Source organism: Dama dama, chromosome 22 (genome assembly GCF_033118175.1).
Source record: "Dama dama isolate Ldn47 chromosome 22, ASM3311817v1, whole genome shotgun sequence".
In the NCBI taxonomy this organism is placed as follows: Eukaryota; Metazoa; Chordata; class Mammalia; order Artiodactyla; family Cervidae; genus Dama; species Dama dama.
The window spans coordinates 42,578,463-42,603,997 of record NC_083702.1 but is presented as its reverse complement, the minus strand read 5'-3'; the positions used below and the strand labels follow the sequence as shown (position 1 = coordinate 42,603,997).

Below are 25,535 nucleotides of genomic sequence, written 5' to 3'. Positions count from 1 at the left end.
CCATGGACTGTAGCCCACCAGGCTCCTCTGTCCATGGAATTCTCCAGGCAAGAATACTGGAGTGGGTTGGCAATTCCTTCTCCAGGAGATCCTCCTGACTCAGGGGTCAAACCCAGGTCTTCTGTGTTGCAGGCAGATTCTTTACGGTCTGAGCCACCAGGAAAGCACTGAAGAGGGAAGTGATACATGCATAATTTTGGCTGATTTGCATTGTTGTACAGCAGAAGCCAACACAACAGTATAAAGCAATTTTCCTCCAATTAAAAAATAAGTTAATCAAAGGAGGAAAAAAAACTGGAAAAAATCCATAAGAGGGTTAATAGAAAGCCATACTGCCTCACTCCAAAAAAGCAAGTAGAGCCTCTAAATAGTATAAAAATCACTGGTTTAGACATCCCATACAACAGCTCATGTAGTAAATATGAAAACAGCATTGCTTTGCAGGTCATTTCATATGGATCTGTCTAAGTGTGGAGGATTGGAAGGCAAGGACAATTGGAAAGGGACTTATTAAAATGTATTACTTATGAAACTAAGCAGGACCCTGAAGGGCCTTCCTGAGTACAGAATCCCCTCTATGCCCTCATTTCTTGTTTGTAGAAAAAAAGGCTTTAGTCTTCAAAATCTTTACTGAGCTTCAAAGAGTAGGCTCAAGCAGTTAGTGATTAGGACAACAGAGTCATTAAACTCCTAATTCTTCCTGAAGGGATAGAGATACAATTTAATGCATATCTTTGAGCTTTTGTATAAATTAAGGCCCCACCGAGGTGGAGGATGGTGACTACATGCTGACTACACACATGTAGGCCCCAGACTGGAGCCGGAAGATTGAGATTTCCCAAACATCACTCTATTATCTTACCATCAACCTGTTACCAAGTCCAAACTCACTCTGCTCACCACATGACAGGTCAATAAATCCAAAAGACTAGGTGTTGAGGTAAGGAATATAACTATTTGGAACGTTGTCTGACCAAGAAGATGGCAGACTAATATTTCAAAATAACCATTTTATTGGAATTGGGAAACCAGTATCTTTTACAGAAAGGAGAGGGGGAAGCAGTGAGGAAGTAAAGTAAAAAGATATTAATCCTGGGAACATTTCCTGGAATGGCCAATCTCAGGGAGGGGCTAAGTTAACTTCTTCCTTCCTAAAGCGACCCACAGGTGAGCAGGGTCCTGAACAAAGGCACTTTGGTTTAACATTCAGACAGAGGGGCAGGGTTTCCCAAAGCAGGCCATTATTTATGACTATAATAACAAAAGCAACAAAAAGCAAAGATTAAAGTCAAAGAAACAGATCCAACATGGAGTCAAAATTGGCTCTTCCCTATCAGCCAATCAGAAGAATGTCCACAGTTCTTTCCTAACATGGTCTGTAAAAACTCTTGCTTGAAAGCCATTTGAGCATAATCTGCCTGTTCTTGCTTAATGCCCAAATAAATCCTTACTTTGCTGCAAAGACCCACTGTCAGAGTTTGGCTTTCTATAACACGGGCACCAGAGCACTTATTTAATAACAGCTTCAAACATAGTAGATATTTAAGGTTTCTTAAATTGATGGTGAAATTATTTCTTTAGTCAATCTGATCTAAAAAAAACCCAGATCAATGTGCATAAAAACAAAAAGTAAATGAAGCCAGCAGATTATACTTTGTCTTAATTCATGAAAGAAAAATTCGTCCTTAGTTATACCAATTGTCCTATGAATCAGGTTAAAATGATTCAACTAGTATATGCTCCCTACTGGGATGCTATGCTAAATGTTTACCCTAAGATTTATCATAGTGTCCTTACAGAAGAAAGAAGAAATAATTTATCACAAACAGTGGAATGGTTTAAAATAAAACTACCTATTCTTTGGGAGCAAAACCTGTCACCCCAAAATGTCTCTTGGGCACACAGATTATTTTGAGCTGAAAACAACACCCAAAACACTCAGGAAGAAATTTTGACAGTCCTTCTAGCTGCCTAAAGAATGTAGCTAGAGCTGTTCCGGGAAGGGAGCTATCATCAAAGAAAACTATTGTATGAACTAGATGTGTAGACTGGGAGAAACCTAGCAAAATCTTTGTTAAAATTCTCATTGTCTCATATTGTCTGTATGGCAGAGTAAACATTTGTTTATCAAGCATCTGCTTTTTCATCTCCTTGTGAATTGTCTTCCACCCCTCTGAGGTACCAAACTGATACCCTCAACGTCCTCTTTTGTCTTTAGCTGAAGAGGGCATTTAAGGTGAGGGCTTCAGCCATTTTGGTGAGTCACTCATTTTTCCTGAGTCTCTCCCATTGTACATTACTATTTTTTTTTTTTTCTCCTGTTGATCTTTCTCACATCAATTTAATTCTTAGACCACTCTGAAGAATCAAGATGGGTAGAGGGAAATTTCTTCCTCCTCAACATGAACAAATTCAGGATGTTTCACTTCTAAAATAAAGAATCCTTACCTAACAAAAGTTAAATCAATCTTCAGATTATAATATGTATGGGATCAAACTTTGCCTGAAAACAATTTAAAAGCAATGCAAATTTATTTCCTACAACCTTGTGGCACATGTGTATTAACATTATTTTTGTAGCTTTAGCTCCAACATTTGCGTTAGAGAATTGTAAGAGTCTAAACTCTTCAGTCAGCCCTTTGACTTAGTTAAAGCCCTGAAAGCAATTTCCTCAGGTTAAGCAATCTGTGTGACAGATTTGAACTTAACCCTTTTCCCCCTTTAACACCTGTGCCTTGTCTTCTTCAGTACTTAAGTCACTTGAAAGAATGATAAAGGAGGTCAGGTTATGCAATCTCAATTGCCAATTGCATATCAATGGCAAAATTCAAACTGAATATTAATACAAACAACATATTTTGTTTTGTGGTCTCTTAAATTTAGTAAAAAAAAAAATTTTAAATAGCATGAACAACTTTGCCTATTCACTTTATTTATGCATAAAGGAAAACTGAACTGGGTAGAAGGTAAAGATGCACCTCATGGAGAATTTTACTAGTAGTAGTAAAAAGAGCTCTTGGGTTGAATATTCTGTTTCTAAACAATCATAGTTAGAAATCAAAAAGAAAAAAGAAGTCATTTCTAAAATGCTTTCCTGGGATGTCTTTTTTTCTTTCTGTACACGTCTGGTTTGATCGCTCATCTACTAGGTATTTGATTAACTTTTTCAGCTTGTTTTCAGTTGGCATGATCTTTTAAAAAAAAGTATTAGAGAATCAGAGCACATCCGTAATCAAGAGGGGCTTTGGTACGGGGGTACGGAGGCTGGGAAAGGTACCCAGAAAACCAAGATTTCTCACCAACCTGCGCGCCAGAAGAGCATCTCCGGCCTCAGCAGGAAAACCCAGCAAGGGCGCCCGGCGGCGCCTCCTCCGTTGTCTACCGCTTCCCCCGGTGACTAGAGAAGGGGTCACCAGACCCGCGCCAGGCTGCGATTGGACGCGCCGTCGTCAGGCACCCTCCAGAAACACAAACGCTTCTGCAAGTGAAGGGCTTTCGGTTTTTTACGTCTCCCCCAGCTCCCCTCCGCTCTCCGTGCAGGTCTCTCTGGCTTGCTTGGGCTCTTTCGCGCGGCGTGAGAGTTAGCAAAAACCTCGCTGCCGCATCCGCCTAGCTCTAATTCCCGCCCCAGCCTCTCCACCTTTTCTGGAGCCCTCTGCTCCCGCCATGGGGCCAACTTGGGGCTCCTAAGAGTTGCCGCCTCTTAGCTGCGCGCTCCTGGGCCAAAGTCTCCGAAGGCGGGATATGGCTTAGGGCGCTAGAGGGGTCAGCACAAAGGTAACTGGAAGGGGAACGAACGGCTATCTGGGAGAAACGAGGCCAAACGATGAGTTTCCATAAGGAGGACGGAGTGAGCAGCCTGTGCCAAAAGGCACTGCACATCGTCACGGAGCTGTGCTTCGCGGGCCAGGTGGAGTGGGAGAAATGCTCCAGCATCTTCCCCCCGGACGGGGGCAGCCAAGGCGGAAGTAACACAGGTAACTGGGGAGGGCTCCGCTTGCAACCTCGCAATCCTCGGGGGCTCGCGCTCTCGGCTTTAAGCTCCTGAGTCCTGCGCCTTCCGCGAGGCGGGGGAGGGGGGGGGAGCTTCTTTAGGAAGCCTAGCCTTCCTGTCTTCTCTCTCTCCTTTGGTTAGCTCCTGGCGACTTCCAGTGTGGACTGTTCGGGTTTTGTCTTTTTGCCTCCATCTGTCTGGCTTCTTCCACTTCTCTGGTCCGCTTCGCACCCGCCGCCGCCGTTTCTCGCTCCTGGGCTCCTGTAGCCTCTTTCTCTGAGCTCTCCCACGCCTCCCATCTCGCTCCCAGAGAGGAGAGGCGAGCGCGGGCCGCGGCGTCCAGACCGTTAGCCGAGCGCTGCCCGCGGGGGCCATTTGCCACCGGGACTCTGGCTGCACTCGCTTTTGTCCCGCAGGTGGCGGGTCGCGGCTTGGGGAAGGGGCCAGGTCGAAGAATCCGTACTTAGATGCAAAAACAAAACCAAACAAAACAAACGCCTTGGAAATGGGGCTGCGTTGGTCCCCGAGAACAGAAAGGAGCCCGGTAGGGGTAACACGCAACCAGTGTCATGTTTGCATTTGACAGTGTGCAAAACCCTTTAATATATATGAAATTCTAGGGCTTCTTGACAACGTTGGGCCAACAGCGGGGATGATCAACCCCATTTTTCGAGGCAACAAGTAAGGCTTAGAAGACAGATTTAAGTGGAAGAAGGAAAGGTTTATAAATCCTTTCTACACAGGTGTTCATACAGCCCTTAATGCAGGCATCCTCTCTGCCCCATCAACAAACTTGGGGGAAAAAAACGGGGTGGGATGGAGGAAGCACATGGATCTTTAGAAATCTGAAGGTGGAAAAAAGTCTCAGGTAACAGATTTTTTTGCAAAAGAGATGTGGAGCATAGCAGAGCCACTCAGGGGTGATGCTTGGGGGGAAAGGATTTGTAACCACCTGCTCTGTGATTAGTTTGTGTAGCCTATTGTGCCATTGATGGGGTCTAGCTGGATTCCTGGAGTTGCGGGCCGAGTAGTTTTAAGAGTGCCATGGGAGAGAGTCCACATAGTTTTGGGAGATGAACACAGGTTTGGGGATTTTCGTTATCAGGCTGGAAGGTTGTCATTCCTTCTGTAGGGTTTGTTTCCTTTTACTAGCCTGTCATTTTAGTCTTCTGGCGGGTCCTCGTGGGTTGAGGGTAGTCAGGGCAACAGATGAGAGCTGGACCTTAGCTCAGCGTGGAGCAGTAACAGTGCAGAACCCCGTATGCTGGGAAGGAGACAAGGAAGGCACACTTAGTGGGCTCCCCATCCACTACCACCAAAGACAAAGAAAGAAAGGATGGAGGTGGGGGACAAATGTGTTTTAACCTTTACAGTACCGTTATTTAAGTGGAATATTTGTACTTTTAAAAATTCTCTGATCATGGCAACAGGAACCAAGAGAGGCTTCTGTCTGCCCTTGGCACAGCCTGAGGAGATGTTGCTACTTGGGCCCTGGAAAGGAATGATATATGATTGCTGCTGTACATATGCTGGAAACATGGACATTTTGTGAATTTTAATAAACACGGCAGAGTCTTTTCCATTTGTTCAGCAGGTTTTCCATTCCTAGGAGTGTGTGAAATTCAACTACTAGTTGAAGGCACTGGCTGAATATTGCATATATGCTTGTCTTGTGTATAGTTGATCAGCATGAAGTAAACACTCAAAATAGTTTGAACTTAAAGTCTTCTGTGGTAATTGGATAAGTTGCTCTGAAATTGATGATACACATGCTAAAGCTAAGACTCGGAGATGGAAGTGCAGTGAAAGAAATGAGAGTATTTAAAAGATCTGAACTTTGGCCACTTAATAGCTGATGCTGTGGATAAGACTACTGATTTCCACTCCACCCCCCAACCCCACCCCTTGTGATCATACAACAAATAATGGTTTTCTGGGCCTCAGATTGGCTGGTAATAAGGAAAATCTGAAGACTGGACATCAAATACTAGCTTTTAAGTCTTTACAATTATGGCCTTCAGGTGGGCTTCCCAGGTGGCTCAGTGGGTAGGGAAACTGTCTACAGTGCAAGAAATGCTGGAGATATGGGTTCGATTCCTGGGTCAGGAAGATTCCCTGGAGGAGGGCACAGCAACCCACTCCAGTATTCTTGCCTAGAGAATCCCATGGACAGAGGAGCCTGGTGGGCTACAGTCCCTAGGTCTCAAAGAGTCGGCCATAACTGAAGCAACCTGGCTCAGCACAGCTTAAGGTAAAACACAGCATATGAATTGTAGAGAGAATTCTGGACTTGTTCTAAGCATTACAGGAAGTAATTGTAATCCTAATTCCTTTTGGATTTGTGCCGGGGAACAAAAATAGAGCAAAACAAAATCTCAAACAATTTCATGGGTATTTTTCTGCCCTTAAGTGAAAATATGTACTATTCACATTGGGTATTCAATCTAATATATGAATATTTATCGAATGGTTACCACTAAAAAAGACATCTTACTAGGTTGTGTATGAGGTATAAAGATGCAAAGCTTGTTTTACACTTTCCATTTGTAAATCCATGCAACAATTAAAAGTAAAATAATCTGCAAATAAGCTCCTATTACTAATAGATATCTATGAAATATATCAAAGATTAACTATCAAATCTTTAGCTATATTAATTAGCTACTCAGCCTCACCTTGTTCTTTATAGTAGATTTTCTTATGCACTTGTTCTAGTAGGTGATTCTCTACTCACTGTTTGTTTAATGAGAAACACATTATGGTAAGAGGACATGGACACTGAGTAGAAGGGTGGTTTTTTACTTTCAGCCCTGCTCAGATGGTGCCGGTTATTCTAAGGTTGCAACAACAATTGCAAGCTTCCAGATTGTGCGTGTTTTTAGATCCCTTCATGCAGGGGTAGGGGGAGAGAAGTTCAGGTACAGGGCTCTCTTGGTCTCCTTGGGGGATTGAATTCAGGAGGCCCCACAGATACCAAGATTTATGATGCTCAAGTTCCTTACATAAAATGCTGTAGTATTTGCTACAGCACTTTCTCCCATATATTTTAAATAATCACTAGATTACTTATAATACCTAAATCTTCAAGAGGTACTTCTAATACCTCTTCATCTTCTTAATGAAGGGTATTCATACCTTCATCTAGGTATTAGAAGTACCTCTTGATGAAGGTGAAAGAGGAGAGTGAAAAGTCTGGCTTAAAATTCAACATTCAAAAAACTAAGATCATGACATCTGGTCCCATCACCTCTTGGCATGAAAAAATGAAATGAAAGTCACTCAGTTGTGTCTGACTGTTTGCAACCCCATGGACTCTACAGTCCATGGAATTCTCCAGGCCAGAATACTGGAGTGGGTAGCCTTTCCCTTCTCCAGGGGATCTTCCCAACCCAGGGATTGAACCCAGGCCTCCCACATTGGAGGGGGATTCTTTATCAGCTGAGCCACCAGGGAAGCCCACTTCATGGCATATAGGTGGGGAAATAGTGAAAGACTTTATTTTCTTGGGCTCCAAAATCACTGCAGATGGTAACTGCAGACATGAAATTATAAGATGCTTGTTCCTTGGAAGAAAAGCTATGACAAACCTAGACAGAGTATTAAAACACAGAGACATTACTCTGCTGACAAAGGTCCATATAATCAAAGCTATGGTTTTTCTAGTATGTGAAAGTCGCTCAGTCATGCCTAACTCTTTGCGACCCCATGGACTGTAGTCCATGAAATTTTCCAGGCCAGAATACTGAAGTGGGTAGCCTTTCCCTTCTTCAGGGGATCTTCTCAACCCAGGGATCGAACCCAGGTCTCCCACACTGTGGGTGGATTCTTTACCAGCTGAGCCACAAGGGAAGCCCAAGAATTCTGGAGAGGGTAGCCTATCCCTTCTTCAGCAGACCTTCCCAACCCAGGGATCAAACTGGAACCACAGGGGAAGCCCAATAATTCTGGAGTGGGTAGCCTATCCCTTCTTCAGCAGATCTTCTGAACCCAGGGATCGAACTGAGGTGTCCTGCATTGCAGGCAGATTCTTTACCAACTGAGCTATCAGGGAAGCCCTCACATATGGACATAAGAGTTGGACCATAAAGGCTGATTGCTGAAGAGTTGATGCTTTTAAACTGTGGTGTTTTAGTATACTGTATTGGTCTTTATCTTTCTGGCTTACTTCACTCTGTATAATGGGCTCCAGTTTCATCCATCTCATTAGAACTGATTCAAATGAATTTTTTTTAATGGCTGAGTAATATTCCATGGTGTATATGTACCACAGCTTCCTTATCCATTCGTCTGCTGAAGGGCATCTAGGTTGCTTCATGTCAATGTATGATAAAAACCACTACAATATTGTAAAGTAATTAGCCTCCAACTAATAAAAATAAATGGGAAAAAAAATAAATAAACTGTGGTGTTGGAGAAGACTCTTGAGTGTCCTTTGGACTGCAAGGAGAACAAATCAGTCTATCCTAAAGGGAATCAATCCTGAATATTCTTTGGAAGGATTGATGCTGAAGCTGAAGCTCCAATACTTTGGCCACCTGATGCAAAGAGTTGACTCATTGGAAAAGACCCTGATGCTGGGAAAGATAGAAGACGGGAGGAGAAGAGAACAACAGAGGATGAGATGGTTGGATAGCATCACCGACTCAATGGACCTGAGTTTGAGCAAGCTCCAGGAGATGGTAAAGGACAGGGAAGCCTGGTGTGTGCAGTCCATGGGGTCACAAAGAATGAGAAACGATTGAGTGACTGAACAACAGCTACCTAAATCAAGGTAAATGATATGTCACTCATTCATTTGGTGCTCAGCCATGTCTGACTCTTTGCAATCCCATGGACTGTAGCCCTCTAGGCTCCTCTGTCTATAGGTTTTCTCAGGCAAGATTACTGAAGTGGGTTACCATTCCCTTTTCCAGAGGATCTTCCTGACCCAGGGATTGAACCTGGGTCTCCAGCGTTGCAGGCAGATTTTCTTCCATTTGAGTCACCAAGGAAGACCCATACAAAGACAATGTAGATAGTTGCCTGTTTGACAATCCAAATTTTGGTTTCTTTAAACTTCCTGAATTTTTTAGAATACTTTCAACCTGTGGCGGGTTGATTGCATGGATATGAAATGTGGATACAGAAGGCTGATTGTAAGCCTAAAGTTACTCTACCTTAAAGAAGTCATGAATCACGTATAGAAATAAAATATTCTTCTACTGTTTTTTTTTTTTTAAACACCAATAAAGAACAGGCTTCACCATTCTCTTTACCATTTACTGCTATAGCAGCAGAAGTAGTGATAATGTTATTGACTTGAGAATCAAGCAGTCAAGTTGACAGATTCTATATTTTAGCAAACTTTACAGTAACTTAACTGCAGATGGCAATACTGGTTAATTTACTCTTTTGACAAAGTTTTTTCAGAGACATTATTGATGTCAACATTACTAGTACACTAGAAAGTTCATCGTGTGCAGTTTTTTAGAAAATAAGATTTTTTCAGTCTTTTTACCACTGATTCTCCCCCTCCAAAATAGACAGGTCACCCACTAAATTCATTAATGTAAAATAGAACTTAATACTCTAATACTTAGGGAAAATACAAAACAGTATATTGGTCTATTGCCTTAAATGTAATTTATCATATATACTGTGACTGAATATACATAATAGTTTTTGAACTGGATTTGAGTTCATTTCTGGTCTTTAATTGCTGCTCCATATCCAAATGCTTGTGAGATTTTAGGAAATTTCATTACTTGAGAAGCAGACCTCATAAGTGCAGCTAATCAAAGCCCCTTAAACTCATAGTCACATCACAACTGTGCAGACCTAACCATAATTTAAAAATTTTATACAAACATTTAATTCCTCAATATTTTAAATTTACATTTTACACTTCTAATTTAGTACTAAAATTCTAAAATAAAAATGTAAACAAATTCTTCTAAATTTGTATATGTGTTCTTCATTTTCTTAAGATGTGGGAATAGTAGGTATTTATATGGCGAACACTTTCATTGAAGTTACTTGACTAATAAAAATAGCAATGGCTAAGTAAAAAAATTAAAATAACATGATTTCCTCTGAGAATAAGGCATTTTAAGTCTGTCATAATAGCTTAAAATGAGTAAAAGAGCTTTGTAGGTTTTCTCTACAGATAGAAAGCAAATGACTACCCAATTAATTTATTTTGTATCACTAGTAGTAATGAGTTTTACACATTTTAATGATTGTATAAAGAATTACAGTTTAATGTATGACAAAGCCCACTGAAATGTTGTGAAGTAATTGGCCTCCAACTAATAAAAAATAAAAAAATTAAAAAAAAAGAATTACAGTTTAGAAATGTAGTAGGCATGTTAAGTTTCAAAAAGTAACTGAACCACAGTGAATTCAGACCTGTAGGCACAGTTGAAGAAGGCTGCACCTGAGGGTTTTTTCCTTCCCGATGTTGATACTCCACTGAAGAATGGCCAGCTACTACTATTTCTAGTTTCATAGTTACATGATCTTCAGTACATATTGTGCTTGCTCTCAGTTGCTTCTAGGCAAATGGATGACTACCTTGGCTTCAAAGGCCAAGCAGGTATCAGCAAATATCCAGTACTCTTCACTGTGAGATATCAATATTTCAGCAGTATTGGCATGATTTATATTTTGCCTTAAACTTTTTTCCACTTTGAGACAAATTAAGATCTGTGTTTCCTCTCTATATGAGCTGTGAATTTCTGAAATCTGATTCTTTCAAGAGCAATTTAATATATCGAGTATATAGCTGTCCATTTCATCCAAATCAGATTTTCTTTAAAACTTAGTCATCATTGTAATCTTGTTTTATGGGGGAAAATTGTCATTATTGGGAATACGTCTGCATTCATTTACAAATTGTTTTTGTACAAAACAGTGTCAGAAAATGAACATTATCATAAATGTTTAATGGGCTTTACAATGTCAATTTCAATAATCTATATTTTGAAAATATAATTATGTTTTTCCTGATCTACCTTTTATTCTGTTAATGACATTACTTCAGTAGGCTGTAAACACTTTGGGGACAGTGGCTTGTTTATTGTTTTATCCTCAGTGCCTAGAAAAAAACTGTGGCTTGTTAAGAGTTTCAATAAATATTTGTTGGATACTGAGAGAATGAATAATTGAGTTAATGAATTTATCCTCAAGAAGCCTCAATATCCTTAACTGTATAACAGTGGGTGCTATTTAATCATCTCCCAATCCCTTCTGAAACTCAGTCTGTTCAGTTCAGTCACTCAGTCATGTCCAACTCTTTGTGTCCCCATGGACTGCAGCATGCCAGCTTCTCTGTCCATCACCAAATCCTGGAGTTTGCTCAAACTCATGTCCATCCAGTTGGTGATGCCATCTAATTATCTCATCCTCTGTTGTCCCCTTTTCCCCTGCCTTCAAACTTTTCCAGCATCAGGGTCTTTTGCAATGAGTCAGTTCTTCGTATCAGGTGGCCAAAGTATTGGAGCTTCAGCTTCAGCATCAGTCCTTCCAATGAATATTCAGGACTGATTTCTTTTGGGTTAACTGGTTTGCTGTCTTTGCAGTCCAAGGGATTCTCAAGAGTCTGTCCCAACAGCACAGTTCAAAAGCATCAATTCTTTGGTGCTCAGCTTTCTTTATGGTCCAACTCTTACATCCATACATGACTACTGGAAAAAATCAAACCATAGCTTTGATTATAGGGGCCTTCATCGGCAGAGCAATGTCTCTGCTTTTTAATACTCTGTCTAGGTTTGTCATAGTGTTTCTTCCAAGGAGCAAGTGTCTCTTAATTTCATGGCTACAGTCACCATCTGCAGTGATTTTGGAGCCCCCCAAAATAAAGTTTCTCACTGTTTCCATTGTTTCCCCATCTATTTGTCATGAAGTGATGGGACTGGATGCCATGATCTTAGTTTTTTAAATGTTGAGTTTTAAGCCAGCTTTTTCACTCTCCTCTTTCACTTTCATCAAGAGGTTCTTTAGTTCCTCTTCACTTTCTGCCATAAGGGTGGTGTCATCAGCATATCTGGGGTTATTGATATTTCTCCCAGCAATCTTGATTCCAGCTTCTGCTTCATCCAGCCTGGCATTTCACATGATGTACTTTGTATATAATTCATTTTTGAACTTTAATTTTGAACTTCTGAAACTAAGTTGTATATATTTGTATCTTTGTGCCTATGGTGTCCAATACAGTATTCTATGTAGATAATATACCACTTATTTAGTTTTATGATAATAGCAAAAATTAGAGCACTTAGGCATTTAAAACCTAGAATATGATAAGCAACATATTCAAAAGTAACTGAACTTTGGATGTCCATTCACTTCCTGAGTGTATTCAGGTAGAACTATGACTCCAGGGCTCAACTTATGTGTTACACAATAAATGTATTGAATTTATTAAAGTTCTAGAAAAGTGGGAATATCTGTTTAATATACCCATTCACAATAGTAAAAGGAAAACCTGTTCATTTGCTTATGTAAAAAGTAGCATGGGAAAAATAATCATATTATTATTCAAAATGTTGTTAGTCATTCCATAAGAACTAGAAATCATCATTTTGCAGTTGTGAAAACTAAGGCAGAAAAGTTAGCAACTTCCCCTCAATCACAACTAATTAATGATGTGGCTAGGATAACAACGCTGGGCTCTTTAGATCCTGTCCTAGGTTCAACAAAAAGTAGGCATAAAAAGAGATCCTGGGGATCCTCTATGACCCACCTCCCAGAATATTGGAAATAAAAGCAAAAATAAACAAATGGAACCTAATGAAACTTAAAAGCTTTTGCACAACAAAGGAAACTATAAGCAAGGTGAAAAGACAGCCCTCAGACTGGGAGAAAATAATAGCAAACGAAGCAACAGACAAAGGATTAATCTCAAAAATATACAAGCAACTCCTGAAGCTCAATTCCAGAAAAATAAATGACCCAATCAAAAAATGGGCCAAAGAACTAAACAGACATTTCTCCAAAGAAGACATACAGATGGCTAAAAAACACATGAAAAGATGCTCAACGTCACTCATTATCAGAGAAATACAAATCAAAGCTACAATGAGGTACCATTACACGCCAGTCAGAATGGCTGCTATCCAAAAGTCTACAAGCAATAAATGCTGGAGAGGGTGTGGAGAAAAGGGAACACTTTTACACTGTTGGTGGGAATGCAAACTAGTACAGCCACTATAGAAAACAGTGTGGAGATTTCTTAAAAAACTGGAAATAGAACTGCCATATGACCCAGCAATCCCACTTCTGGGCATACACACCGAGGAAACCAGATCTGAAAGAGACACGTGCACCCCAATGCTCATTGCAGTACTGTTTATAATAGCCAGGACATGGAAGCAACCTAGATGCCCATCAGCAGACGAATGGATAAGGAAGCTCTGGTGCATATACACCATGGAATATTACTCAGCCGTTAAAAAGAATTCATTTGAATCAGTTCTAATGAGATGGATGAAACTGGAGCCCATTATACAGAGTGAAGTAAGCCAGAAAGATAAAGACCAATACAGTATACTAACACATATATATGGAATTTAGAAAGATGGTAACGATAACCCTATATGCAAAACAGAAAAAGAGACACAGAAGTACAGAACAGACTTTTGGACTCTGTGGGAGAAGGCGAGGGTGGGATGTTTCGAGAGAACAGCATTGAAACGTGTATATTATCAAGGGTGAAACAGATCACCAGCCCAGGTTGGATGCATGTGACAAGTGCTCGGGCCTGGTGCACTGGGAAGACCCAGAGGGAGTGGGTAGAGAGGGAGGTGGGAGGGGGGATTGGGATGGGGAATACATGTAAATCCATGGCTGATTCATGTCAATGGATGGCAAAAACCACTGCAATATTCTAAAGTAATTAGCCTCCAACTAATAAAAATAAATGAAAAAAAAAAAAAAAAGAGAGAGATCCTGGGGCCATCCATGGTGCTAAAGGACACTGGAACAATGTCAATTTCCTCTGTTGTGTAATACCCAATACTGTTCAAGTTTAGAAACAAAATTCCTGAAGGGAACCTCTAAAGAGAGCTATTTTCTTTTTCCTCACAATGTTAAATATCCTAGTGACCACTGAAGATGTAAGAGCTGACATTAACATTGCTTAGGTAGACTGTCAGAAAGTAAAACTATATATATATATATATATATATATATATATATATATATACACACACATATATATGTATATATGTAATAAATATATTAATTCTTTCCTGCAATTGTGCTGTGATGGTCTGAGAGCTAAAAGGTAAAATCATCTAGAGGGAGTGGTGAGGGAAAAAGGAACTGATATTAACTTTTTTCCATTCAGATGGGACCCAAAGTGTTACAATCTACTGTTAAATATTTTGTTATTGAATAGAGAACATGATAGCTTTTAAAACCTTGTAAATCAGTTTGTCCATACTGCAAGATTATTTTAATTTAACAATGAGGACTGTTGTTTTCTCTTCAGTATCCATTGTTCCTTTAGTTGTGTTTAATTAGTCACACATTTATAGGCATAATGAACAAAACAATATTAAGTGATTTATTATCATTTTGAATATATTATAATATGAGTTGTTAATATATGTGAGACACTGAGGAAACCAGATCTGAAAGAGACACGTGCACCCCAATGTTCATCGCAGCACTGTTTATAATAGCCAGGACATGGAAGCAACCTAGATGCCCATCAGCAGATGATATGGATAAGGAAGCTGTGGTACATATACACCATGGAATATTACTCAGCTGTTAAAAAGAATTCATTTGAATCAGTTCTAATGAGATGGATGAAACTGGAGCCCATTATACAGAGTGAAGTAAGCCAGAAAGATAAAGATCATTACAACATATTAACACATATATATGGAATTTAGAAAGATGGTAATGATAACCCAATATGCAAAACAGAAAAAGAGACACAGATGTACAGAACAGACTTTTGGACTCTGTGGGAGAAGGCGAGGGTGGGATGTTTCAAGAGAACAGCATGTATATTATCTATAGTGAAAGAGATCACCAGCCCAGGTTGGATGCATGAGACAAGTGCTCGGGCCTGGTGCACTGGGAAGACCCAGAGGAATTGGGTGGAGAGGGAAGTGGGAGGGGGGATTGGGATGGGAAATACATGTAACTCCATGACTGACTCATGTCAATGTATGACAAAACCCACTGCAATGTTGTGAAGTAATTAACCTCCAACTAATAAAAATAAATGAAAAAAATATATATGTGAGAGATAGTTTTAGCATTATGCTTTTTTCTAACAAATATTTATTGAGGTCTTACTATGTGAGAACCACTTTGCCAAACATTAAAATGTACTGATACCATTAAATGTGCATAGTTTTTCAAGTTAACATAAAGGTAGAGTTGATATAGAATAATAGATTATGAATTATTTACTCAATTATGAATATATGTAAAGATTTAAAAGTAAATTCGGCTAATTTAATATTTGATACCATGCTTGATACTGTCAGGCAGGCTTATTTCTCTTCCTTGATTTTTGTCTCCTCATATCAAAGATTTGGAATGACAGACTAATTACAGCTCAAGCAGGCAGGATTTTTCAGCCCCTGTCTCTTCATAGTAAGCATTCAAAACAAAGGTAAGGTTACAGCTCAGTTATAGCTCAAGCAGAAAGGTCTTTTATTAAACAGACAAGGGATAGTACACTCCTGAGATGTGGGGACAAGCCAACCCTGAAGTAGTGGCCACAATCCCTCTTGGCTTTCCCTTTTTATACTCCCTGTCTCCTCCTCTTGGTTCTACCCTGTACAAAATGCAAATGAGCCAATCAGGGAAGGGTGGGTATCTGGTCACATGCATAATAAGGCTTTTGTATATTCATCTAGATGGGTGCAGACTGAGAATTTTGATAGACAGTTGCTAGTTATATAACAACAGTCTCTATTGTGCATGTCTTTCCCATAATTCAGTCTGTTATAATCAGATGTATGTATGTCTAGAATATTTATGAATACCTAATGAACTGAACTGAACTGAATGGACTCCTAGGGGCCTAAGGTCACTTAAGGAAGTCAGTTCTAATGAGGACTTAAGGACTTAAGGAAGTCCCTGTGGTTAGTTTGTATTCATTGTGTGCCTAGGGTACCTGTGCAGGAGTTGGAAAAGTTTCTGGGGTTATTTTTGTAGCTAATCTGTGAGCTCTCCTGGGCCTGTCTGGAATGGGATTTAGAGCTTGCATCTTTTTTAGTTAGTCCACCTCTTGTTGCTCATATCTAACTTCCTACCTAACAATACCATTTCATTGAATTTAGGATGCTGTTGATTACAAGGCACACCATTATTTTATATTATACCAGGAAAATCAAAAAAGAAGACCATAAAAATTAAATTATGACTTGGTTCTTTTTCATCACATCGAATTTTTAGTTTACACCTATGGAAAAATTTCTTTTAGAACAGACATAAATTTTAAAAATCATATATCATTCTTGTACAAGTATTAAAAGGGAAACAAAACAACAATAACAAAAAGGAAAACACAAAAGACAAATAGATTAAAATAATTTAAAATGTAAAGTACTGAGTCTGATTCTTCTGAATTGTGATACTTTCATTTATCCACTCATTATTGGACTCTATGGCATCAAAAATACTGTCAAGAGTATTAATGATCCATTTTTTTCCTTAAAGGAATTCATTGTTGTGCTAAGTCATGTCTCTTAGCGGTCCCATTGTAGTATGCCAGGCCCCTCTGCCCATGGGATTCTCCAGGCAAGAAAACTAGAGTGGGTTGCCATGCCCTTCTCCAGGGAATCTTCCTGACCCAGGGATTGAAGCTGTGTCTCTTGTCTCCTGCATTGGCAGGTAGTTTTTTTTTTTTTTTTTTTTTTTAAACCACTGACACCACCTGGAAAGCCCCAGAGGAATTCAAAAGAGAGATAAATACTAGTGTTGCTGCACTCTAAAGCTAGCTATACAGTTATGTTGATCCTGACAATGTTGCCAAACTCATTTGACCCAGCAAAAGTTTGGCTTATGAAGGTTATTTCTCTATTTCCTCAACACTTGCCTCCAAGCCATTTAGACTCATTCTTTGACTTCTGATGCAGATGCATTTGCTTTAGCATAAACACAGAGAAAACTATGACACACTTACTTAATGACTACTAGTACTTATAACAGGGCTTCCCTGGTGGCTCAGAGGTTAAAGCATCTGCCTGCAACGTGGGAGACCTGGGTTCGATTCCTGGGTTGGGAAGATCCCCTGGAGGAGGAAATGGCAATCCACTCCAGTATTCTTGCCTGGAGAACCCCATGGATGGAGGAGCCTGGTGGGCTACAGTCCACGGGGTCGCAAAGAGTCAGACACAACTAAGCGACTTCACTTCACTTGTAACAGGTCATTGATACTGATACATTCTGATTTCAAAAACTGAAATGTCTGAAAATATGCATTTTGTAATCAATGAAATATGGTAATGATATAAAGTTTCTATCATTTACTGAAATTCAAGAGAAAGGCAAAAGTCAATAACAATTAAATGGAAATTTTAAGAGGCATTGTTGCAACAGTAATAGGTTGGTTGATTATGTATTGGATTTATGGATGAGGAAGAGACTGATAGTTGTTTCCTAATATTCATTTCCCCCTTCTATTTCACAGCATTAGAATCATTTATTTTTAGTTTGGTATGTGGCAGCATTATTTTTTTAAAAAAACTTTAAAAAGAACAACTTTTTTTAAGCATATCTTATAGGTTGGTACAATTGCATGCCTAAGTTATGATTGTCGGAATATTAGCAGCAGTGATGTGCACTACTTCTAGATTTTTCCCTTAAAGTGAAAGGACACACCATTACCTTCCTTTTTCACTTATTATTTTTCATCCAGCTGCCTGGAATATAAACATGTAAGCTTGCCATCTTGGACACTAAGGAGTAGGCAAAAACCTTTGAATAGAAAAGCAAAAACATGGAAGAAACCAGGATTCCAGACACCTTAAGCTGATGTGTTTACCCTGACTTGCTTATACTGGACCAATTAATTAAATGAGAGAGAAATAAACTTCTGTTTTGTTTGTTAATATTAATTTGCTCCCTTGTTGTAGAAATCAGAATTATGTGGCATTATAATAATACCATATTGTTGTTGTTGCTTAGTCACTAAGTCTTGTCCAACTCTTTGCAACCCCATGAACAGCAGCACACCAGACTTGCCTGTCCTTCAGTATATATCTGACTTTGCTCAAACTCATGTCCATTGAGTCAGTGATGCCATCTAACCATCTCATGCTCTGTTACCGCCTTCTCATCTTGCCCTCAATCTTTCCCAGAATCAGGGTCTTTTCCAGTGAGTCAGTTCTTAACATCAGGTGGCCAAAGTATTGGAGCTCTGTGGGAGAAGGTGAGGGTGGGATATTTCGAAAGAACAGCATGTATATTATCTATAGTGAAACAGATCACCAGCCCAGGTGGGATGCATGAGACAAGTGCTCGGGCCTGGTGCACTGGGAAGACCCAGAGGGATCGGGTAGAGAGGGAGGTGGGAGGGGGGATCGGGATGGGGAATACGTGTAACTCTATGGCTGATTCATATCAATGTATGACAAAACCCACTGAAATGTTGTGAAGTAATTAGCCTCCAACTAATAAAAAAAGAAATAAAAAAAAAAGAAAAGAATAAAATAAAAAAAGTATTGGAGCTTCAGCTTCAGCATCAGTCCTTCCAATGACTATTTAGGACTGATTTCCTTTAGGATTGACTGGGTTGCTCTCCTTGCAATCCAAGGGACTCTCAAGAGTCTTCTCCAGCACGGTTCGAAAGCATCAATTCTTCAGCGCTCAGCCTTATTTGTGGTTCAACTGTCACATCCATACATGACTACTGGAAAAACCATAGCTTTCTAAATTCCATATATATGTGTTAGTATGCTGTAGTGTTCTTTATCTTTCTGGCTTACTTCACTCTGTATAATGGGCTCCAGTTTCATCCATCTCATTAGAACGGAGAGGGAGGTGGGAGGGGCGATCGGGATGGGGAATACGTGTAACTCTATGGCTGATTCATATCAGTGTATGACAAAACCCACTGAAATGCTGTGAAGTAATTAGCCTCCAAGTTAAAAAAAAAAAAACAAAAACCATAGCTTTTACTATATGGACAATGAGGACAACCAAAGAAACAAAAGATTTGCAATTTACAAGAAATTATCATTTCTGATTAATTGAGAAGTTACCTATTTGTACATTTTGAGAAATTAAAGAACTAGAATTTTTAAGTTTAAAAAAGTAGTAATTGGAATTGAGAGAATAGCAATTGGTTTACAATTTTCTGCATCATTGTAGCCATCTGCATGGATAATATGTACTTAGTCCTAACAGTATTTACAATTTCTAGTAATTAAGACCAAGCAGATGTTAGAAATTAGCAAAATTCTGGTTTATTAAAAGCTTATGAGGACTTAGCATGTTTTTGCTAATTATGTTTTCTGATGAGAGTGGTTTTTTTTTTTTTTTCCCCCAGAACTCTCTGACTTTATTCTGAGATATTAAGGAGTGATAAAAGAGTAAGATCTTTCTTTATAGCTACATGAGTCAGAGATGAAGAGCCAGCCAGATGGACAGATGAATAAGTAGACACACAGTGGTAGAAGCAATAGTTATGCCTATGTATGTAATAAAATCAGGGTTTGTGCAATATTAAACCTGATTATCTTTGAGCCTAATTTAATTTTTGAAATTTCATTAACTTTAATTCTTACCAAGATATAATTGGATGAATGGTATATAATGGATTATTTTTAATTATCCAGAGACATTGAAATTTTGAGCTAGAGAGATCCTACTCATCAAGTTTATTCATTATACAATGGGTAACTTCAAAGTCTGTGTGGAGAAGGAAAACCATTCATATGCATCTCCCTCCAGTGCTCTCCTCTCCACCTTACTTCATTTCTTTCATGATCATGGCCAAACACTTGTCATTATGTTAAAAGGACTATTTTAGAATTATAAATCCAAATATTCCAAACCCCAACCAAAAGCTCCTATGCTTTCTTCTTTTGCATTTAGAAACTCCATTCAATTTTCTACCTCTGGCTGAATTCCCTGTCAGTAAATATTGCATCATGCTTATGATACATCATTTAATCATTGCAATCACTTTCTCCTTTGAGGTTTATTACATTCTTCTGGGAAGATTGAAGGTGCTCATTCATGGATAAATTCGTCTGCTTCTCTATTCCTACACCAAAGAACCTGAATATTTAGAAGATTTTATTTTATTTTTATTTTTTTTAGTAGAAGATTTTAAAACCAGGCAGGCTAGTATCACTTTTAGTCTTCAGGTGCAAAAGAACCCTCAATTCTGACCAGATGTCCTATGTTTTCCTATTCAATTTTCTCCTATTCTCTAAAGTTCATATATCAAAATTTTCCCAAGGTATTTAAATATTCCAAATTATTTTCCAATATCCCAAAATAACTGGCAGTTGACTCTAACTCCTATTTGGAGGAAAATTATAAACAAGAATTACCTTGAATTCCTGCCTATACCTATAAAATTTGATTCCAGAATCCTTTTTTTCTTGAAAAGGAAAAAATGATTGAGTTCTTTCATCTTTGCTTCAGATTTCATCCATTGTCACCTTTTATGTGACTTTATTGTTAATTATTCACTCTGCTTGATTTTCTTTCTCCCTTATCTAGTAATACTTTCCCATAAATTATAAACCATGCTGAAATATTGCACATTTTAATTAAAAACATCAATTCCATGAGTGATTCTTTCCTCCTTTCCTAAATACAATATCTTGAAAGAACTATCTATACTCACAGAATTCGCATCTTCACTCCATTCATTAAACTACATTCATCTGGTTTACACAGTCTCTGCTGCACTAGTCTCATTGAATTCACTGCAGACTTACTTGTTTAAGTTAATGTTTACTTATCTACCTTAGTTTTGATTGAATTTATTTTAACTTCTTATGCTACTTATCACTTTATATTCTCCAAACTTCTATGAAAGCACCTTGACCTCATTTTTTTCATAAGTCTTCTACTCTTTCTCAGTCTTATATGCAGGCTCTTTGTTCTTTAAATTTCTCTTTCTTTCTTTAATTATTGATGTCTTCAGGATTCTGTTGAGGAGCTTTTACCTTCTTTGTCACGGATTCAGATTCTTCTGTTTAAAGAAGTCCTTCAATTTTATCTTCAATTGCAGTCATATATGACCAACGGCTTACTCAAAATTTCTGCTTGCATGTTGAATATTATTATTAATATATAGTCTAAACCCAACATAGCTGAAGTCATGGTCTTCCTTACTTCATCATCCTGTTTGTCTCCCAGTGAATCACATTCTTGTTCTTCAATCTTCACACTCCTCACTAGCCCCTTGCCTTGCCAAATACCTCTAAAATGTGCTCTTTTCCTCATTCTAGCCACCCTCATTCAGAACCACTATCATCTCTCGTGTGGATGACTGCTATAATCTGTAACTATTTTTTCTCTTCTCATCTGGCCTCCACTTTTATTTTCTCCCCAGCCAGAGTGTTATTTATGAAATGCACATTTAATCATTTCATACTTTGACATAAAAATGCTTCTGGGATTGCATATTGCAATTTGAACTAAGTCCAAACTCATAACATCCTTTATGTCATAGTTAAATGTTGAAAAACAATCATTAAAAAAAATTTTTAAGCATTTTGATGACTTTACAAATTCTCACAAATCCTCCCTTAATCTTTTTTAAACTCTTAATCTTTTGATAGTCAGAGTCTTTATCTTGTTTAACAAATTTTGTTGAAAAAAATGTGATAAAGACCTAAGAATTAAACTCTTGGTTTTGTTTTTTAAATACTCTTATTTGTCATAATTGCAATAATAAGCAATGTAAAAATATATAATGCAATAAGCTTGTTTTTATAATTTTAGCTTTATTTTTCTCAAAGAAATTCTAATTAATGAAACTCCTTTCACTTTTTGTTGTTGTGGGAAAAGTCCTTTCCCCTCGTTTTGCATTTTTGGATGGAAGAAGCTACAAGATAAGATAATCAAGGAATCTTAGCTTACCCTATCCCTAAGACATGACTTACCTGTTTCCCTCTTCATTGATGGATATTCTCTACTCCTTCATGTAGTAAATTTTATAGGGTCAAGTACTCATGGAGAATACTTGTGGTTGTCCAGCCAGGCTTCTGACTGTATCTAAAAGTCTAATTAATTCAAGGTGATACATTAGCAAGTCCACTTTCTAACAGACCTAAGAAGAGTTGATGCTTTTGAACTGTGGTGTTGGAGAAGACTCTTGAGAGTCCCTTGGACTGCAAAGAGATCAGTCCTGGGTGTTCATTGATGTAGAAGCTGAAACTCCAATAATTTGGCCACTTCATGCAAAGAGCTGACTCATTTGAAAAGACCCTGATTCTGGGAAAGGTTGAGGGCAGGAGGAGAAGGGGACGACAGAATGAGATGGTTGGATGGCATCACCGACTCAATGGACATGAGTTTGGGTAAACTCTGGGAGTTGGTGATGGACAAGGAGGCCTGGTGTGCTGCGCTTCATGGGGTCACAAAGAATCGGACACGACTGAGCGACTGAACTAACTAACCAAGCTTATGCTAACTTTTATTATAATTGCTACCTGGTTGAGCAGTTTCTCTGAGCACAACTGGGTAGGAAAATAGAATGTTATTTATTAGCTTCTTGAAAAAATAATTTTTACTTAGAAATTTTGGTCTCTAATATAAACAAATTCACTCCTTTTAGTACCAAATAGCATTGGAAGATGTTTCTCTTCTTACTAATCTGTGAATCACCATTCAATCCATACTCATTCCATACCCATGCCTCCTTTCCTCTAGGTACTCTTGTTTAAAGAAAAAAAAAATTGATAATAGTAACAACCCGTTGTTACCCTTACTATGTTGTTATTACTCATAGTTGTTGGAAAATATGATGTTAAATAATTTACATACATTTCCTTATATAAAACTCAAGCATTCCTATGAAACAAAAAGATAAATTCCTCAATTTTACTAAGATTCTTGATCTGGGTTCAAAATGGTTTCACAGTATAATTGTACTATTTTCCTAGTATAAGAATTTCTGCATATTTCTTTCATATCACTCAACTCTTAGTTATCCAGCTGTCCTGAGGTACATAGGCATATCTTTTCAGATAATTCCCAAAATATGTTTTCAGTAGCTCCATAAATATTTTTTGACTGTGTGATATATACTAAACATTAAAAAAGGTAAATAAAGGGAGTGAATTTATTTTTAGGCTGGGAACACATGGAGAAGCAAAATAAACACATATCCACAATCCCTTATCCACAGTTATGGAACTTCCAAACCTCTAAAAACTGAAAATTATTTTGTAAATTGTCCAATTTGGCACCAACATCTTACCTAAATTGACATTAAGTTGCTTATGGTCTTCAGTGATCCCATTCAGTGTGCCTAATTCATATATTTCATTACATATCTATTAATGTGTTTGGTTACTAGATGTTATCCCTGATAATGTTTACCATAATACCTTCCTAACATCCAAAAGAAAATAATTTTTGAAACCATTGTGTCCCAAGCATTTAGGATAAAAATTATAGGCCAAAAATTATTAATGTTACAGTACTAGTGCTGTGGTGGTGGGTGTGCTTTAAAAGCCATTAGGAACAGAGGAGACAGAAAGAGCTTCAGGGAAAGATATTACTGGATCTGGTTACTGAAGCATGAATACAAATTTGCCAGGCAGACAGATAGGAGAAAACAATGGAGCCACTTGAAACAGACTGAACAGAAATCGTGAGAGAGTAACATGTGGCCTGGAGGAGGAGACTAGGCAAGAGAGTGGCAGACGAATGAAGTTGGGTCAATAGCCAAGGGTCAAATCACAGGATACTGTGGAATGCTATGCAAAGTTTAAATTTGACCCAGATTGGCTAAGGTGACCTGGGAGGATGTTAAGCTAAAAGAGGTAGGAACACAGTTTATCTAAGTTGCATAGTAATATAATATATAAATTAATAAAATAACTTTATTCCTGCTATCCTGGTATTACTGATAGTATAGGCTGTCACTTTCTTTTCTTTTTTTTTTTAGATTTTTTCCATTTTATTCACTTTCCAAATTTATAGACGGTAAAAAATCATGCTTGTGCATTTCTAGGATTTTGACAAATGTATACAGTTAAATAACAATCACCAGAAATAAAACAAAAACAAGACTTTTATCAACCCAACAATTTCCCTTGTGCTGCCCATTTAAAATCAGTTCCCTTCCAGCCCCTGGAAAACTTTGAATTTAAAAAAATTTTTTTTTCATTTATTTTTATTAGTTGGAGGCTAATTACTTCACAACATTTCAGTGGGTTTTGTCATACAGTGACATGAATCAGCCATGAAGTTACATGTATTCCCTATCCCGATCCCCCCTCCCACCTCCCTCTCCACCCGATTCCTCTGGGTCTTCCCAGTGCACCAGCCCCGAGCACTTGTCTCATGCATCCCACCTGGGCTGGTGATCTGTTTCACTATAGATAATATACATGCTGTTCTTTCGAAACACCCCACCCTCGCCTTCTCCCACAGAGTCCAAAAGTCTGTTCTGTACTTCTGTGTCTCTTTTTCTGTTTTGCATATAGGGTTATCATTACCATCTTTCTAAATTCCATATATATGTGTTAGTATGCTGTAATGTTCTTTATCTTTCTGGCTTACTTCACTCTGTATAATGGGCTCCAGTTTCATCCATCTCATTAGAACTGATTCAAATGAATTCTTTTTAATGGCTGAGTAATATTCCATTGTGTATATGTACCACAGCTTCCTTATCCATTCGTCTGCTGATGGGCATCTAGGTTGCTTCCATGTCCTGGCTATTATAAACAGTGCTGCGATGAACATTGGGGTGCATGTGTCTCTTTCAGATCTGGTTTCCTCAGTGTGTATGCCCAGAAGTGGTATTGCTGGGTCATATGGCAGTTCTATTTCCAGTTTTTTAAGAAATCTCCACACTGTTTTCTATAGTGGCTGTACTAGTTTGCATTCCCACCAACAGTGTAAGAGGGTTCCTATAGGCTGTCACTTTCAAAAGTGATTTGGTTTGGATGAAGTATTATATGACCAAGAATAGTGAGAAGAGAGGTGTGATATTGTGTATATATATTTAGTCTTTATCCACAGTTTCTGGCTCACAGCTCCCAAAAACCTTAGTATTTCTTTAGTAATGAGAGCCATAAAGGTGTCTTGTTAGGTTAATGACATGACTTCTGGATCCCAGCTAAGGTTGGGTACTGTTTTCCAGAAGATCAACCACGTGATTAGAGGACTGGAACTTTAGTTCAATCCTGCTGAACTTCTGGGAGGGGAGAAGGGCTGGAGGTTGAATCAGTTGGAGGTTGAACCAATGGCCAATTTTTTTACTCAGCCATGCTAGTATCAAGAAGCCTCTATAAAAACCCCAAAGGATGGGGTTTGAGAGCTTCTGTGTTAAACATGCAGAAATTTGAAAACAGTGTGCTCTGAGAGGGCATGGGAGCTTTCTCAATACTTT

General features: G+C 38.5%; 1 protein-coding gene across 1 annotated transcript in view; it reads left to right on the top strand.

Moving 5' to 3' along the window:
- The first annotated feature begins 3,826 nt into the window (after window positions 1-3,826).
- SYT10 (synaptotagmin 10) overlaps window positions 3,827-25,535 on the top strand; it is a 104,645-nt gene continuing 82,936 nt past the window's right edge. Inside the window, exon 1 of the mRNA XM_061124145.1 lies at window positions 3,827-3,977. Coding sequence (XP_060980128.1) covers window positions 3,827-3,977 — 151 coding nt within the window. The remainder of the gene's footprint in view (window positions 3,978-25,535) is intronic.